General features: G+C 48.7%; 1 protein-coding gene across 1 annotated transcript in view; it reads left to right on the top strand.

Annotated features, from left to right (window-relative positions):
* Positions 1–4,460: 4,460 nt before the first annotated feature.
* The window catches only part of LOC137411782 (uncharacterized), a 90,201-nt gene continuing 78,802 nt past the window's right edge, over positions 4,461–15,859 (top strand). The window contains 2 exon segments of the mRNA XM_078777301.1: positions 4,461–4,575; positions 15,312–15,374. Of these exon segments, the coding sequence (XP_078633427.1) occupies positions 4,461–4,575; positions 15,312–15,374 (178 nt within the window).

Raw genomic sequence — 15,859 nt, 5'->3', positions numbered from 1 at the left:
ACTCTTTCAATCCTCTTTTCTCCCGCCTCTGGAACAAACTCCCACACTCCCTTCAATCCCACTCCTCCCTCCAGGTCTTTAAAAGAGCTGTTCACCACCATCTCTTATCTTTCCCCATCCAAAACCTTGATCTTTTCTACCCCCACTAATTCACCCAAGATCCACCTTGTTTGAAATTCCAACTTCTTTCCTGGAAGTCCTGGCAGTGTCCATATGTTTTATACCTCTCCCACCCCCCCCCCTTCCCATGCCTCCCCCCCCCCCCAAAGCCCTCTCCCTCCCACTGATCTCTCGATGTCCCTGCTCTCAGATGTTGTGTTTGTGTTCCTCCCCCTCTCGCCCCATCTTGTCTACCGCTCCCCATGTTATATGTTTTATGTGTCGGTTTGTCTTTCTGTGTGATTAATGTTAGCTCTTTCACAAGCCTCGATCTTGTATACAAAAAAAAAGGGGAAAAAAAAAGATGGCCTCACATTATCCTCAAGCACCCTCTGGTACAATTAAGAATTCATAGTGGATTCTTTGATAGTGAGCTGCCCGGGCCCTGATGCAGCAAAGCTGCCCAAAACCATAATATTTCCACCACCATGCTTTACAGTTGGTATCAGGTTCTTGTGGTCAAATGCTGTCTTTAGTTTTCGCCAAACATGTCTTCTGGTACTGTGGCCAAATAGCTCTTCCTTTGACTCATCTGCCCAGAGCACATTGTTCCAGAAGTGCTGGTCTTTGCCTAGGTGTTCATTCGCAAACTTTAGTCTTCCCCTGATGTTCTTTCTGGACAGCAAAGGTTTCCTCCTGGCACACCTCCCATGTAGATCAAATTTGTGCAGCCTCTTTGTAATGGTAGACTCGTGCACTTTGACATCAACAGTGGCAAGAGCTACCTGTAGGGACCCGTTATGGCATTCTGGGGTTCTTCGAGACTTCTTTCAGCATCTTGCGGTCTGCTATCGGACTGAACTTGCTGGGGCGGCCTGGCCTGAACAAGTTGGCAGTTGTTTGGAATCTTCTCCACTTGTAGACGATCTTCTGGACAGTCGAATGATTGATTTCAAATTGTTTGGAGATCTTTTTAAATCCCTTCCCAGACTCGTAGGCATCTGTAACCTTCTTTCTGAAGGCCTCAGAGAGATCTTTTGATCTAGGCATTGTGACGCCATACACTTCAACAACAAAGAGCAAACCAAACGAAATGTCTGAGGTTTAAATAAGACACGTTCCTTGAAGATACTCTCTAACGATGTTCTAATCATTTGCACCTGAGCTGGTGCACCTGATTCAAATTTTAGGTATTTGAAGCAGTGATAAATGTTGGGGTGTACTTACTTTGTCCACATGCGAAATTTGCATTTATGTTTGTTTAAATTATACAATGGACTATAAAATGTAAATGTTTCATGATATTTGTTATATTATATCACCTTTATCTATCAATATTGTTGAAATGAAGATCAAATAGCTGTATGTTGAAATATGTTGAAAAAGTCAAAACTTTACATAGGGTGTACTTACTTTTTCACATGACTGTACATCCGACTCACCCCAAATGCTTCCCGCATTTCCATCCTTTCTTCCATATTGCCCACCTCCTCAATCCGTTAAGAAGAGGTCGCTTTCCCATGCGGCTTTTACCAGGAATAAAATTTAAATTTTAACTGACGCCCTGTTCGCGTCCCGCACAGCGATCAACGATGCAAATTTATTGCCTCCGACTACGAAAATTTTGTTTCCAAATTCTTCACACTCCACACCAAATTTATAACAGGGTTCTATCCCACGCCTGACTACCAGTTGTCGTGCGAATACCCTCCGGTTAATACCAGGGCTCGCGAATGACCAAATGGCTTTAATTGAGGAGACGACCAAACACGGATTCGGCTATAAACCATGGGAGGAAGAAATGAAGAGGAAAAGGCGGAAGCGCTTACCTATAGCGATCCAACCGCAGCTCCGATCCTTCAGGGAAATTAACTCAACGAACACAAGATGTTGAATGGAAAGGGAAAATAATGCAAGGGTTTATTTACAAGGAATCTCGGGACAGGGAAATACACGCCGGTAATAAAATGTCCTAAATTGGGATCCCGCACACCGACTTCCAAATATGAGACAGGGGAATGAATTGCAAAAATAACTGTCCGTCGTGTACTTGTGAAATGTGGTGCGTCTTAACTGTCTGCAGTCTTGTCCACCGTCCAACACGTCTCCAAGCTCCGGCGCGAGGAAACCCTCCGTCTGCTTCGCCCACGCGCTCCGCCAGGCCCGAGCCAACGCCCCACTCCAGGCTCCTCGTCGACTGCGCACAAGGTCCGTTCGCTCCCAGCACCAAAAGCACCAAGAAGGACCGAGCACCGCTCCAAGCACCAACGCAGGGCTAGCCATCTCCACACGAGGTGGATCTCCAACACGAGACACAAAGAGACAGGAATGGCAAGAGCGCGGGAGGAAGGAAGGACACGAATCAGCCCAGGCCAGCAGAGAAGAGAGCGCAATCCCGGCGAGCCGGCAGTTTTACTGTTCACCCTGTGACGTCAGGCCTTTCTTTCTCCAACCAGAGCCTCGTCTCTCAACCTCTAGAACGTTCGCACTTGCTGGCTTTCTCCCATTTGTCGAGTGCCTCCCGCTCCAACCAATCACCAGCTCCCTGGGCGTGGCTAGCCTGCCACGAGGATGGTTGCTAGGCCAGCTGGTGGTTTGGCTGGTTGCGGCCCCATTGGCGGTGCCCCGGCCTGGCTTCCTGCCAGTTTTCCAAAGTCTTTGTGGTAAGGGAGGGGAATTATTGTCCCCCGTCACACCGTGGAGCGAAAGGGGGACTGACTATGGTTTTCCCCTCCGTCCGTGTGTCTGTCCGTGCGTGTGTGTGTGCGTGCGGGCGTGCGTGCATGCGTATGTGCATGCATAAGCAAAGGACCAAATTCTAACTTGGTGTGTGGGTGCAACCCATGTCAAAATCCAAGATGGCCACCACCATGTATGTCTGAACCTTGTGAGAGGAATATCTTGAAAAATAAGCGAGGTACCAACTTCTAATTTGGTGTGTGGGTGTGTTGGGAATCGAACCAGGGTCCACAACGAGAATAAGGAGTAACAAGCAGTTTATTGAAAGACCACACAGCTGTGGAGAAGAATTTGGCACATACAGCTCCATAGAACAGCATGCGTCGCAGACCCTCCTATGAAACTGGCAAACAGGGTTTCTTTATATAGACAAAATAATAGAAAAAGTCTCCGCTAAAGACGTGAACTTTAACAAAGGACAGGAGTGGGCTTAACAGCTCTCACCAAGATCCCATCCTGGAGAAATGCTGAGTTTGAGGGAGTAAGGCATTGTGACATTTCTCAAGTCCTTATCTTTCAGAGCAGATATTAACCAGACCTTCCTTCAAGGGCAACAGAAAGTGAAGGATGTGTTTTCACAAGGGAGTTTAAGCAGTTCCTCAATCCTATTACATTCTTTGTCACAGTTGGACAGCAAAGCATATTTAAGCCATGTGAGATATAACAAGCTTAATTCCAACATAGTGGTGAAGCAAGCATTCTTATTAAAATACAAACAATGATTTATATAAGCATATAAGTCAAAGGATACATAACAAAGTCATGTATCCGACATTTCCCTCCTCTTGTCTTGTCGAGACAACGCATCTAAAGAGACAATCTGCCACATCGGGCTTTATTCGCAAGCAAAAGGGAATGGTGGTGTGTGTGGCCACAAGGGGCTTTATTGAAAGATGATTGTGTGATATGTGTGTCCTCCCAAGGGTATGCCATGCGCTCATAGCGCCACGCGCTCATAGCGCCACGCATGCACGCTTGAAAGGTGCGTGCTTTGGAATATGAAGGTCCAGAACATGAACATCCATTAACGTTTCAGATCCACAACGAAGGCGCCTGGTCCGGCTGGGGATGTGTGCCCGGGGGGTCTCCCAACCCACCCTTGCAGCAGCGTAGGTGCAGCTGAAATTTCCCCCAATCGAAGGGCTCCCCGTCCTCGCACAAACGTGGTCCTTGCAGATCTTCGAAGTTAATCGAGGTCCATGCTCATGAGAGCCTGTACATGCTGTTGTTCTGAGGAATACATAATGTTGTCAGTATCTTGTGTCATGTGTTCCTGGTCAGGGTACAGAGCATTATAATTCAAAGCATTCAAAGTGAAGAGAGAAACTTCCTTTATGTCGAAGTCTTTCATGGATGCATACTCAGCTTCGGGATCTAGAGTATCCGTGTCGGGTCCCTTGACTGCCAGACCCAGCATCGCAATCAGATCCAGAGTTGGATCGGCCAGAGGTGTGCAGCTGTGAGCTTGTAATACATAAGAAGCATTAGCCAGTTCCCACAGGGGACTTACAACAAAATCATCACAATTGTTAGCAATAAAATCAGCACAATCTTCAGAAGCGACGATCACATCAGCATCGTCCAGGGGCTCGTTCAGGTCGACGGCCTCGGCGGTCAAGACCATGGTCGTTGTCGGCGGTTTCTTCGTTGTCCAGCCTGAAAAATACTTTCTCACGCAGAGGAGGACTAAAGCCTTCATTAGTGCTCCCCAGATCACCACCCCGATTATCACCGCCAGTGCGGTCAACAGCCACTTTACTATCGTACCTGTCCATCCCGAAAACCAATCAGTAAGCCAGCTAACCTTAAAATAGTTCTTACGTGCAATCCGATCAACAGTCAGTGCGTGGGTCATTTTTCTCAATCTCACTATTGCGGCCGACACCCCTTCGGATGGATCTGGTATGTATGTGCAACATTTTCCTTCTACTATCCCACATACCCCTCCTTTCTCTGCCAGAAGCATGTCCAAAGCCACCTGATTCTGCATTACCATTGTGCGCATATGAACTACTGTGTCCAAGAGTACATCATGGGCTGTGGCGGTGTCGTTAGCCACCTTTTCTCGAGCCAAAGCCAACTTATCTATCCGAAAACTATCCATAACTGTGCCGGCTCCTGGGAAGAAGAAACCTATCACCTTTTCCCATATGGCTCCGTCTAGTTTAGTGGTTCCGTCTTCGTTCCATACTGACCTCCTATGTCGCCTGTCCAGGGACCTTGGATCTAAATCATCCAGTATCTCGACGTCGGGAAGGACCGAGCCAAGATAACATGTGCCACCCCAATTATTTGGTAAATAGGGGTATGCCTTATCGCCGCATATGAACATTGTCCCATGGGGTGGGACCAGGTGGGTGGATAAGCACTGGATTCCCTTTGTCACCCCATTAATCCTACTAACCCCCCTAGAAAATAATATAGCCGTTATATTGTGGTTGTGTTTATCTTGCAGTACTATTCGTAGTGTAATCCCGGTGCTCCCCTTTTCCAGTCTCCCGGGGAGAGTGTAGGCACATTCTGATTCCCCCATAAGCAAGTGGCCGGAGCCCTGGAGGCAGACCATCCCTTTCTGTGGTTTGACCCAGACGGGGGTGGGCCTCTCGGCCACATGGGCAATCATTGAAGGGCGATAATTAAACTGCCGATTACAACTCCTACCGTTGCCAACCCCCTCTCTTTCCAGAGTGGTGACTAAACATGGGGAATCGATAGGTTGTGAGCAAAGATCATTAAGGGACAAGGGTAGCACTACCATTTGTATTCCAGTGGTGCCTGCTTGGGGAAAGTGCATGCATGACCAGTAGTGAGTCCTATTCTGAATTGTCGCCACCTCTCTTGCTACCTTCCAAAATGTGTTTGCACCCTTTTTTGGGGCCTTGTCTTGGGGGTGCGGCATGAGTACGTATTCGATGCATGGTGTGTACTTGGTTTCATCACGAGCCACGCCAGGAGTCCAGACACTACACTGAATCTGTATAGTCATGCCTTTCTCTAGGTGTGTCCGTGTTTGTAGCTTAAAATCAGGGGTTCCCACTTGTATCCTGGTTGGGCCCAAGTCTTGACGCTGGCTTGCCCGTCCTCCCGGAACTCTCATTGTTTTCGCAATACCACGCCTATACGTCCAGGCCCTGCCGACAGTGCTAACCATCTTACGCTTACCCAATTTGTGTGCAGGGTTTTCTGCTCAAAACATGGTAACGATACCTTTTGTCCCCATGTTATGGTGAAGTGTCGTGTTTTGTTTTCGCACCTATTGTAATCGGAGCTTGGTGGAGCCCATATTGTGCTCCCAATAGATGCTGCCGCTATCAGTAGCATCATACCTGTGACTGGAACCATCGTTACTGTGGTTGCTGTGGTGTAGTGTGTGGTGCTTGGACAGCCAACTTACAGTGTGTGGCGTGGATCTAGGAGGTCTTGCCCTCGCAAAAGACAGCAGTTGGTGTAGTCAGCAATACCTGGAATGGTCCCGTACACCTTGGTTCCAGGGCGTTCTTGCGGGTGAAGTGCTTCACGAGCACGTAATCGCCGCCTTGGAAGTTGTGGATGGCGTGGCCTATTGGTTCAGGCAACGCCTCTCGTACTCGGGCGTGGATGCTGCGCGCCACGTTGGACAATCCTATGCAAAACTTTAAAAGCATGTCATCCATCACAGGCAAAATCAAGTTTGGACATGTCCATCGGGGCCGAAACAGGCAAACTCATAGGTCGTCCCATCCATATCTCGTGGGGGGAAAGACCCGTGGTGCGGCCAGGAGTGGAACGAGTGCTCATTAACGCAAGCGGGAGAGCCTCCGGCCACTTCAAACCTGTATCTGCACAGATCTTTGCTCACTTGAGTTTCAGGGTCCCGTTCGTGCGTTCCACAAGTCCCGCTGATTGTGGATGGTATACGGAATGGAAGGATTGTTTCACACCCAATGCCTTTAGGATACCCTTAATCACCTCTCCCGTGAAGTGGCCCCCTTGGTCTGAAGATATTTTCTGGGGAATGCCAAATCTGCACATGAAATCCCGCACGAGGCATTTAGCTACTGTCGGGGCGTCTGACCTAACGCATGGATAGGCCTCGACCCATTTTGTGAACATGTCCACGATTACCAAAATGTAGTGGAACGACATACTCAGTTCCATGTTTATAAAATTGAACTGGATATGGAAAATGGCCCGATGGGTTGAGGATGGCCCGCGTTGTGTGGGTCCCTCGGTGGTGCCCCCCTATTGTGTAGTTGGCAATCCACACATGACCCGCACACATCTGATGCGGTTCGTGACAGTCCCGGCGCCGCCCAAGTATAGTTTATCTGTTCCATCACCCCGCTCTGGCACACATGGCCATTTTGATGTGCCATACGTGCCAGCCAAGGCAGTAGTTCCTTGGGTGCTATTGGTTTTCCGTAAAGGGTCCACATCTCATTTGGTCTGGGGCGCGTGGCCCCTCGTTTTATCCAGTCATCGTGTTCGACTGCTGTCGCTGCATTTTGAAGTTTTAAAACGTCATCGTTAGTTGGTGTGGCAGTTGGCCCTGAGGTCGGTACATTGGCAATCTGTGCGAGCACCCCTTTTGCTCATGTCACCACCGGCATGTTCCATCCTACGTTTTGGTTGGCTGCCTTTCCTGCCGCAGCATCCGCCCTGGCGTTGCCCCGAGCAACGTCAGTGTCCGCTTTTTGGTGGCCGCGACATTTAATCACCGCGATAGCGTGGGGAAGCACTTTGGAGTAGCCCTTCGACCAATTCGCCATTCTTTATAACCGAACCTGCAGATGTGAGGAAGCCTCGCATCTTCCAGATTTCCCCTTTGTCATGGACTACCCCATGCGCGTAGGCTGAATCTGTGTAAATGTTGACGGCAAGGCCTGCCGCCAAGTTACATGCTCTAGTTAGGGCGCACAGCTCCGCCTGCTGGGCAGAAAAGGTGGGTGGAAGGCGTCCGCTTTCCACTGTCTCGTTATCAGCGCACACCGCATACCCGGATAGCAAAGAGCCATCCCATCCACGTTTAGCTGATCCGTCGACATAATATACACAATCGGGGTCGTCGAGGGGAACGTCCTTTAAATCCGGACGCACCGTGGAGACTTGCTGCACTACATCGACGCACACATGGGGTTCACCCTCCTCTGGGGTGGGCATCATTGAGGCCGGGTTGAGTGTAGTGCAACGTTCAACAGTGACATTGGCTGCGGTGATCAGTGCGGTTTCGTATTGCATTAATCTGGTGGAGGACAAGTGTTGTGTTTTCCGCTGTAGTAACAGCGAAGTGACGCAGTGTGGCACCCGCAACGTTACCGGGTGTCCCATTACGATGTCCGCTGTCCTTTCCACTTCGTACCTGGCCGCTGCCACGGCTTGCAGGCACACCGGAAACCCCTGTTCGACCGGGTCTAGCTTTTTACTGAAGTAGGCTACCGGTCGCTCCTTTTCCCCGTGTGTCTGTGTCAATACGGACTGGGCAAAACCCCCGACTGCGTGAGTGTAAAGGGTGAATGGCTTCGCATAGTCGGGGAGTCCTAAAGTTGGTGCCATAACCGATGCCTTTTTTAGACCCTCGAAACAGCGCATCAAGTCGTCCGTCCAATCCAAAAAGTGCGGGGCTTCCAATTTGGTAGCCTCATACAGTGGTTTAGCAAGCAGCACATAGTCAATTATCCAAGTACGGCAGTATCCTGTCATACCTAGGAAGCGCAACATTTCCCGTTGCGTGCGCGGTAGCGGCATCTCCATGATAGCAGTCACTCGTCCGGCGTCCATTTCTCGCTTCCCATGCGAAATGGCATGACCCCAGTAGGTTATGACCTTCCGTACGAATTGGAGCTTTTTTCGTCCCACCTTGTGGCCCTTGGCCGCCAAGGCCTTTAGCAGGGTCATAGAGTCCTCCTCACAAGCTTCTTTGGAGGGGGAACAAATCAACAAATCATCAATGTATTGCAACAACACCGATCCCCCCTTTAGTTCCACGTCCGCCAAATCGCGGTGCAGCGCTCGGGAGAACAGGGTGGGGCTGTCGGAAAACCCTTGGGGTAACACCGTCCAGGTGTACTGGCGCCCTCTATAGGTGAAGGTGAACACATATTGTGACTCGGGTGCAATAGGTACAGAGAAAAAGGCGGAACATAGATCAATAACAGTGAAGTGCCTTTTCCTATGTCTTTCCTGATATGAAGTGCCTATGTCTTTCAATCCTGATAAATCTCACACTCTTATGATGTCTCTCCGAAAAGACCAACTGGAAAACCCTCCCATCCACTTTCTGAATAATCCTCTCCAAGAAGTTCTGTCACTCAAGCTTTTGGGTCTCACTATTTGCCATGATCTTTCCTGGGAAAACCACATTTCAAATCTGGCCTCCAAAGCCAGTCGCCGACTGGGCATCCTCCGTCGTGCGAAGTCCTTCCTTGGCACACCTGAGCTCCTCACCACATACAAGGCTTTCATCCGCAGCTCTATGGAATACTGCTCTCCCCTCTGGTCTGGTGCTCCTGCCTCACACCTAGCTCATCTTCACGCTGTTGAAACCAAAGCGTTCAGAATCATTGGAATCTCCCGTGATGAAGCTAACTCCAAGGGCCTTTCACTCACTCACCACAGGCAGGTTGGTGGTCTTTCCGTCTTCTACCGACTCCTCTCTGGCCTTGCCCCCCCCCCCCCAGCTCTCTCTGGGCTCTGTCCCCCAAATATTCCTACAGGTCGCACAAGATCTGCCTGCAACCCTCTTATGGTTAAACTGCCAAAATCAAGACTTTCTGCTCAACTTCACTCCTTCAATCCTCTTTTCTCCCACCTCTGGAACAAACTCCCTCACTCTCTTCAATCCCACTCCACCCTCCAGGTCTTTAAAACAGCTGTTCACCACCATCTCTTATCCTCCCCCATCCAAAACCTTGATCTTTTCTACCCCCGCTAATTTCGGTCCCCTTGTGTTTTATACCTCTCCCCCCCCCCCCCCCCTTCCCACGCCTCCTGCCCCCAAGCCCTCTCCCTCCCACACTTCTCCCTGCTCTCAAATGTTGTGGTTGTGTGCTTCCCCTTCTCTCCCCATCTTGTCTTCCGCTCCCTCTTTTTGTATGTTTTGTTTGTCTGGTTGATTTGTTTGTGAAATAAATGTTAGCTCTTTCACGAGCCTCGATTCAGTATACAAACAAACAAAAAAAAGAAAGAAAAAAGAAAAAGAAAAAAAAAGGAAAAAAAAGAAAAAGAAAAGTGTGTTGCGTCCGGTGGGATAGATGTCATAAGGCCTTCCACATTTGGTACTACTGGGTGTATGCCTCGTATTACTTTGTTCACTTCCCTCAGATCCTGTACGAATCTCCATTTATTTTGCATCGGTTTCTTTGCCGGCAGAATTGGTGTGTTGCCACTGTTGTTTCCTGTTGCCCTGTTGTTGGCTGTTAGTTTCCACAATTGTTTTCTATTTCACCAAGGATTGAATCACTGGCTCTATGCCCACATTGGCCTCGTGCCGCAATTTATATTGTCTCACGTTTGGGAGGGGCATCCCCGGTTGTACTGGTATCACCAGAGGTTCAGCATCGCGAATTCGCCCGACATCGTTGTGATGTTGGGACCAAAAGTCGGCCGGAACCTCCTCCAAAAGGTCATCGGACTCGCCCGGGCTCTTAGATACCACTCGCACAACATGGGTGCCCTTTGGGGGCAGGTCTGCCTCTACGAATTCTCCTTCTCTTTTCTGTTTCCTAAGGGTGATCCAATACTCCTCGTCATTGGCGAGCGGCCTCAATGTCCAATGCCCCACTTAATAATGGCCATCGCATGGAATTTCTTATAAGCGCCCCACCATCCAGCCTACACTTTCCGGCTGCCATCCTTTGGCGGTGGTGAGGGTGACATGGGCATCCACTCCTGCGGGGTATTGAGACAACGCACGCTGATCCGCAGATAGGGTTACCTCGACGCCTATTCCCTCCCGTCCAATCCATATATTTGATAAGCGTAAGTCCGAACGCTTACCTATCGACCCCTTTACCCTTTCTCTGTAGTCTTCATTATCGCCCCTGGCATCGTAATAAGCCGTGCAGTGGGGTGGATTGTCCTTTATGTCCGTTGTAATTTGATGTAATCGTAGCCAATCTCGCAACCCCTCGCTCCCGGAGCACACTGTGTCTATGACGTGTGTCCAAGTGGCCAAAGCCCCTTCGTCCAGGCTCCACCAGTATGCGGTGGGGCCGGGGCGAGACAATGCCACCATTAACAGGTCGCGTTTGGATTCCGCGACGTCTACAAAAACTCCCTGCTCTGTGCATGAAATTTGGCAGCCCAAACGGCAAAGTAAATCCCGTCCCAACAAGTTTGTCGGGGTGGTGGTTGTCATTAAGAAAGCATGTTTAGCCTCTAGCGGGCCGCACACCACTCTCACTTCCTCTGAAATAGGAAGCGCTTGGGGCAAGCCCGAAACGCCCATTATTTGAACGTCCTTATTTGTGGGGTGCAAGGATGGCAATTGCCCTTCGTTAATAGTACTGTGCGTCGCCCCCGTATCGACAAGAAAATCCAGTTGTTGGCCGTCCACGTCCAGAGTCAAGGTCGGCTCCTCTGTCGGTGTCATATTCAAAAGGGGGCATTCTTTGGGCGACCCGCTGTCGTCCCGTCAATAGGCTACTTGATTTCCCTGTGGCGGGGGCCCCTGACGGAACTTTCGACAGTCGCGTTTCCAATGTCCCATTTGTCCGCAAAGAAAGCACGCCCCTTGCGGAATCGGTGGAGCTGAGGGTGCGGGGTGCCCGCTGTTGTTACACGGACCCTGTCGTTTCGGATGCCTCGCTGGCTGTTGGTTCTGCTGTCCCCATTGTGGTGGCCAATTCCCATTCGTCCCATTAGGGTTCCAGTAATTTGGGGAAGGCCCATAGCTTTGGGGAGGGGGTCCCTGTGGATAGCAGTTCTGGGGAGGGGGCCTTCGTACGGTCCAATTCTGGGGAGGGGGCCCCTGGGTGTTCCAATTGTGTGTGTGTGTGTGTGTGTGTGTGTGTGTGTGTGTGTGTGTGTAAGAGAGACACAGAATTGTGAGTAACAGAAATGAAAAAACGAGGTGTGTGTGTGTGTGTGTGTGTGTGTGTGTGTGTGTGTGTGTGTGTGTGTGTGTGTGAGTGACCCACTCCCCTGTGGGTGATCCACTCCCTGGTGCAGTGTGCGTGATGGTGGTGGGGAGGGAGAGGATTTGAGCTCTTGAAGTCACATTTTACATGAGATGTAATCACACATTTCAAACTGTATTTCCCATTTGTACGCGCATGCATTCACATGTTATCAGAAGTAAATACATTGTGTAGATTACATCATTTGTGGATCTGATAAATTGCCAGTGAGCATTTTGTAGAACTGATTTTTTTTTTTTTTTTTTTTTTGTATACAGAATAGAGGCTCGTGAAAGAGCTAACATTTATCACAAAACGAAATCAAAGAGACAAACAAACAAAGTATATAAAAAGGGTAGCGGTAGACAAGCGGCATCACTGAAATAAAATCCTGGCTTCAAATCAACTTCCTCAAGCTTAACTGTGATAAATCTGAAATAATCATCATTGGCCGAAAAACGCTCACAAAATCCACCCATAACTTTGCCCTCAACATCGACGGTATCCCAGTATCCACCTCCCCTCACATCCGGAATCTTGGCGTCATCTTTGACCAAACCCTCTCCTTCGACAAATACACTAAACAGATCACAAAGTCAGCCTTCTTTCACCTGAAAAACATTGCCCGTCTCCACTCATCCCTCTCCTCCACGGCTGCAGAAACCCTCATCCACGCCTTCATCACCTCCCGTCTGGACTACTGCAATAGCCTCCTCTATGGTTCACCCGCAAAATTCACCAATAAACTCCAATACATTCAGAACTCCGCTGCCCATCTACTCACCCATTCCCGGACCCGTGACCACATCACCCCCGTCCTTTACAAGCTTCACTGGCTCCCCATCCCCCAGAGAATCCAGTACAAAATCCTCCTCTTGACATACAAAGCCCTCCATAACCTGGCCCAATCCTTCCTGGCTGACCTCCTCTCCAGACACACTCCCACCCGCAACCTCCGCTCTGCTGGTACCAACCTCCTGACCCCCTCCATCTGGACCAAATTCAGATCCTGGGGGGACAGGGCCTTCTCCATCGCTGCTCCCACCCTCTGGAACTCACTACCTCACACCATCAGAGACTCCTCCTCACTCACCACATTCAAAACATCACTAAAGACCCACCTGTTCAACACTGCATTTAACATTCAACCCACAGCATTTAACCCCTGACTATCTCTTCTCCTTCTCCCTCCTTTTGCTTTAAATATTTCCCTATTGATTCTTGTCTTTTTGCAATTGTGGTTTTCATGTATTGTTATGCATTATGTTTTCCCACTCTGTCAAAGCGCCTTTGGGCTACTTGAAAAGCGCAATACAAAATAAATGAATTATTATTATTATGATTATTACAAGATGGGGAGAGAAGGGGAAGCACATAAACACAACATTTGAGAGCAGGGACATCGGGAATGTGTGGGAGGGAAAGGGATTGGGGGAAGGCGGCGTGGGAAGGGGGGGGGGGGGAGGTGGGAGAAGTACAAACACAGTACACCAAGGACTTCCAGGAAAGAAGTTGGTATTTCAAAAAAGTGGCTTTTGGGTGAAATTAGCAGGGGTAGAAAAGATCAAGGTTTTGGATGGGGGAAGATAAGAGATGGTGGTGAACAGCTGTTTTAAACACCTGGTTGGAGGAGTGGGATTGAAGAGAGTGAGGGAGTTTGTTCCAGAGGCAGGAGAAAAGAGGAATGAATGAGTGAAGGTGAGCAGAGAGTCTTGATTTTGGCAGTTTAACCATAAGAGAGTTGCAGGCAGATCTTGTGCGACCTGTAGGAATATTTGGGGGACAGAGCCCAGAGAGAGCTGGAGGAGCAAGGCCGGAGAGGAGTCGGTAGAAGACCACCAGCCTGCTTGCGGTGAGTAAGTGAAAGAAGCTCGGAGGTAGCTTCATCGCGGGAGATTCCACTGATTATGAACGCTTTGGTTTCAACAGCGTGAAGATGAGCTAGGTGTGAGGCAGGAGCACCAGCCCAGAGGGGGGAACAGTATTCCATTGAGCTGCGGATGAAAGCCTTATATGTGGTAAGGAGCTGAGGTGTGCCAAGGAAGGACTTCGCACGACGGAGGATGCCCAGTCGGCGACTGGCTTTGGAGGCCAGATTTGAAATGTGGTTTTCCCAGGAAAGATCATGGCAGGTAGTGAGATCTAAAAGCTTGAGTGACAGAACTTCTTGGAGAGGATGCTGAATGTGCAGCATCAAACTCAAGATGTCCAAATATCACACAAATCCATGCCCGTGGGATTCCCACGGGTGACCCCACTAGTCTTATTATAATAGAGCAAACGTGTATGGTTATGTATGGACCAAAAGGTCTTCTTCTTCAAAATAAATTATTAACACCGTCTTAACCCTTTTAATTACGTTTAGACAACTGAGACCCCTCAGTCCTTTGACGACCCTTTAATTCCCCCAAGACCCTTAATACCACCAAGACCCCTGAAGACCCAAAATACCCTTAAAGACCCATAATGCCCTCAAAGACCCCAAAGACCACGAAGACCCAAAACACCCCAAAGACCAAAAATACCCTTGAAGGCCCTGGCGCTCAAAAACACCATGAAGACCCAAATGGCCCCGAATACACAAAAGACCCCGAAGATCCAAAATACCCAAAATACCCCGAAGATGCAAAACACCCTGAAGACCCAAAACACCCGAAGACCCAAAACATCCTGAAGACCCAAAACACCATGAAGACCACAAAGACCCTTGAAGACCCCGAAGACTCAAAACACCCCAAAGCGCCAAAAGACGCCAAAGACCCAAAACACCAAGAAGACCCAAAAGACACCGAAATGGTCAAAGATGCCCATCCCTCTGAAACGACACATGGTGAGGCGCGCGGAGCGCACCGAGTCACGCTAGTATTTGAAAATATTTAATGAAGCAAAAACTATAACACTCAGGTGGAATTTGTTTCAAACACCATTAACGAGACCTATTGGCCAATGTATATTCCAAGTTCGAGCTAGTTTTAATGTGGAGCCCTTGATATATGAGTGCCAACATATTTTGGGTGGACGGACGGACGGACGGATGAACAGACACCAACGTGATTTCGACGGTTTTCAAAATAAGACTCAAGAATGCAGAAACAAGCCGTTGATGAAATTTGGAACCTATTACCTGGATGGAAAAACAATTTCTCGTGTTTAAAGTTCCCAAGAGCACAATGAGCTCCATCATTAGGAAATGGAAGAATATAACATTGGAGAACCCCAACCTCGCCCTCTCCCAGGGAGCATACCTGTTTCTCCGGGTTTGATCGGATTTAAAAAGTCTGATGTGTATGTTTGCAAGTTTGTAACAGATGCTCCAAAAGCCTTAGAAACTTGAAAAAAATCTAAAGTTCAGTTTTAATGTGATGTTTTTCTTTTCAGAATTGATTGTGAAAGTGAAGGTGGAATCTGAGTTTGAGGATGACTCACTATCTCAAGAGAAAGGTCTGAACCACAACAACATTCTGCTTGTTCCAATTACAGACAGTCATGTGTGTGTCTACATTGCACAGGAGGTTGTGAGAGATGCTTTTGCACTTGTCTTTTAAGGCCACATGGTGACTTTAGGCCATGTTAAAATGACCCAACTCATTAATAACGGATTCCTCTCTGCATATTGAAGCATCACGATATTTGTTTGAGATGTTCAGGGTAAACGTGTGTTTCAGAGGAGGAATTAATCTGTAAAACTATTCGGGTCAAATACATCATCATTCACAATGCATGTTGTTCTTGAACAAAACAAAATAAGGAGAGAGGCTAGATGCTAGAGCTTCGTCAATGCCGCACATTCGTAAATCCCCACAATTCCCACCTAAAGTTAAAATATAGCAAAAAGCAAGGTGTTGACACCTGGAAAAGTATTGCCTATATACTCACAGTACCTCTGAATGGATAAACCAGCCAACTCGCGTATTTATTTCGTAAAT

Source organism: Myxine glutinosa, chromosome 5 (assembly GCF_964187855.1).
Source record: "Myxine glutinosa chromosome 5, kmMyxGlut1.1, whole genome shotgun sequence".
Lineage (NCBI taxonomy): Eukaryota > Metazoa > Chordata > Myxini > Myxiniformes > Myxinidae > Myxine > Myxine glutinosa.
The sequence above is the reverse complement of the archived record's forward strand: the minus strand, read 5'-3'. Positions and strand labels throughout refer to the sequence as shown.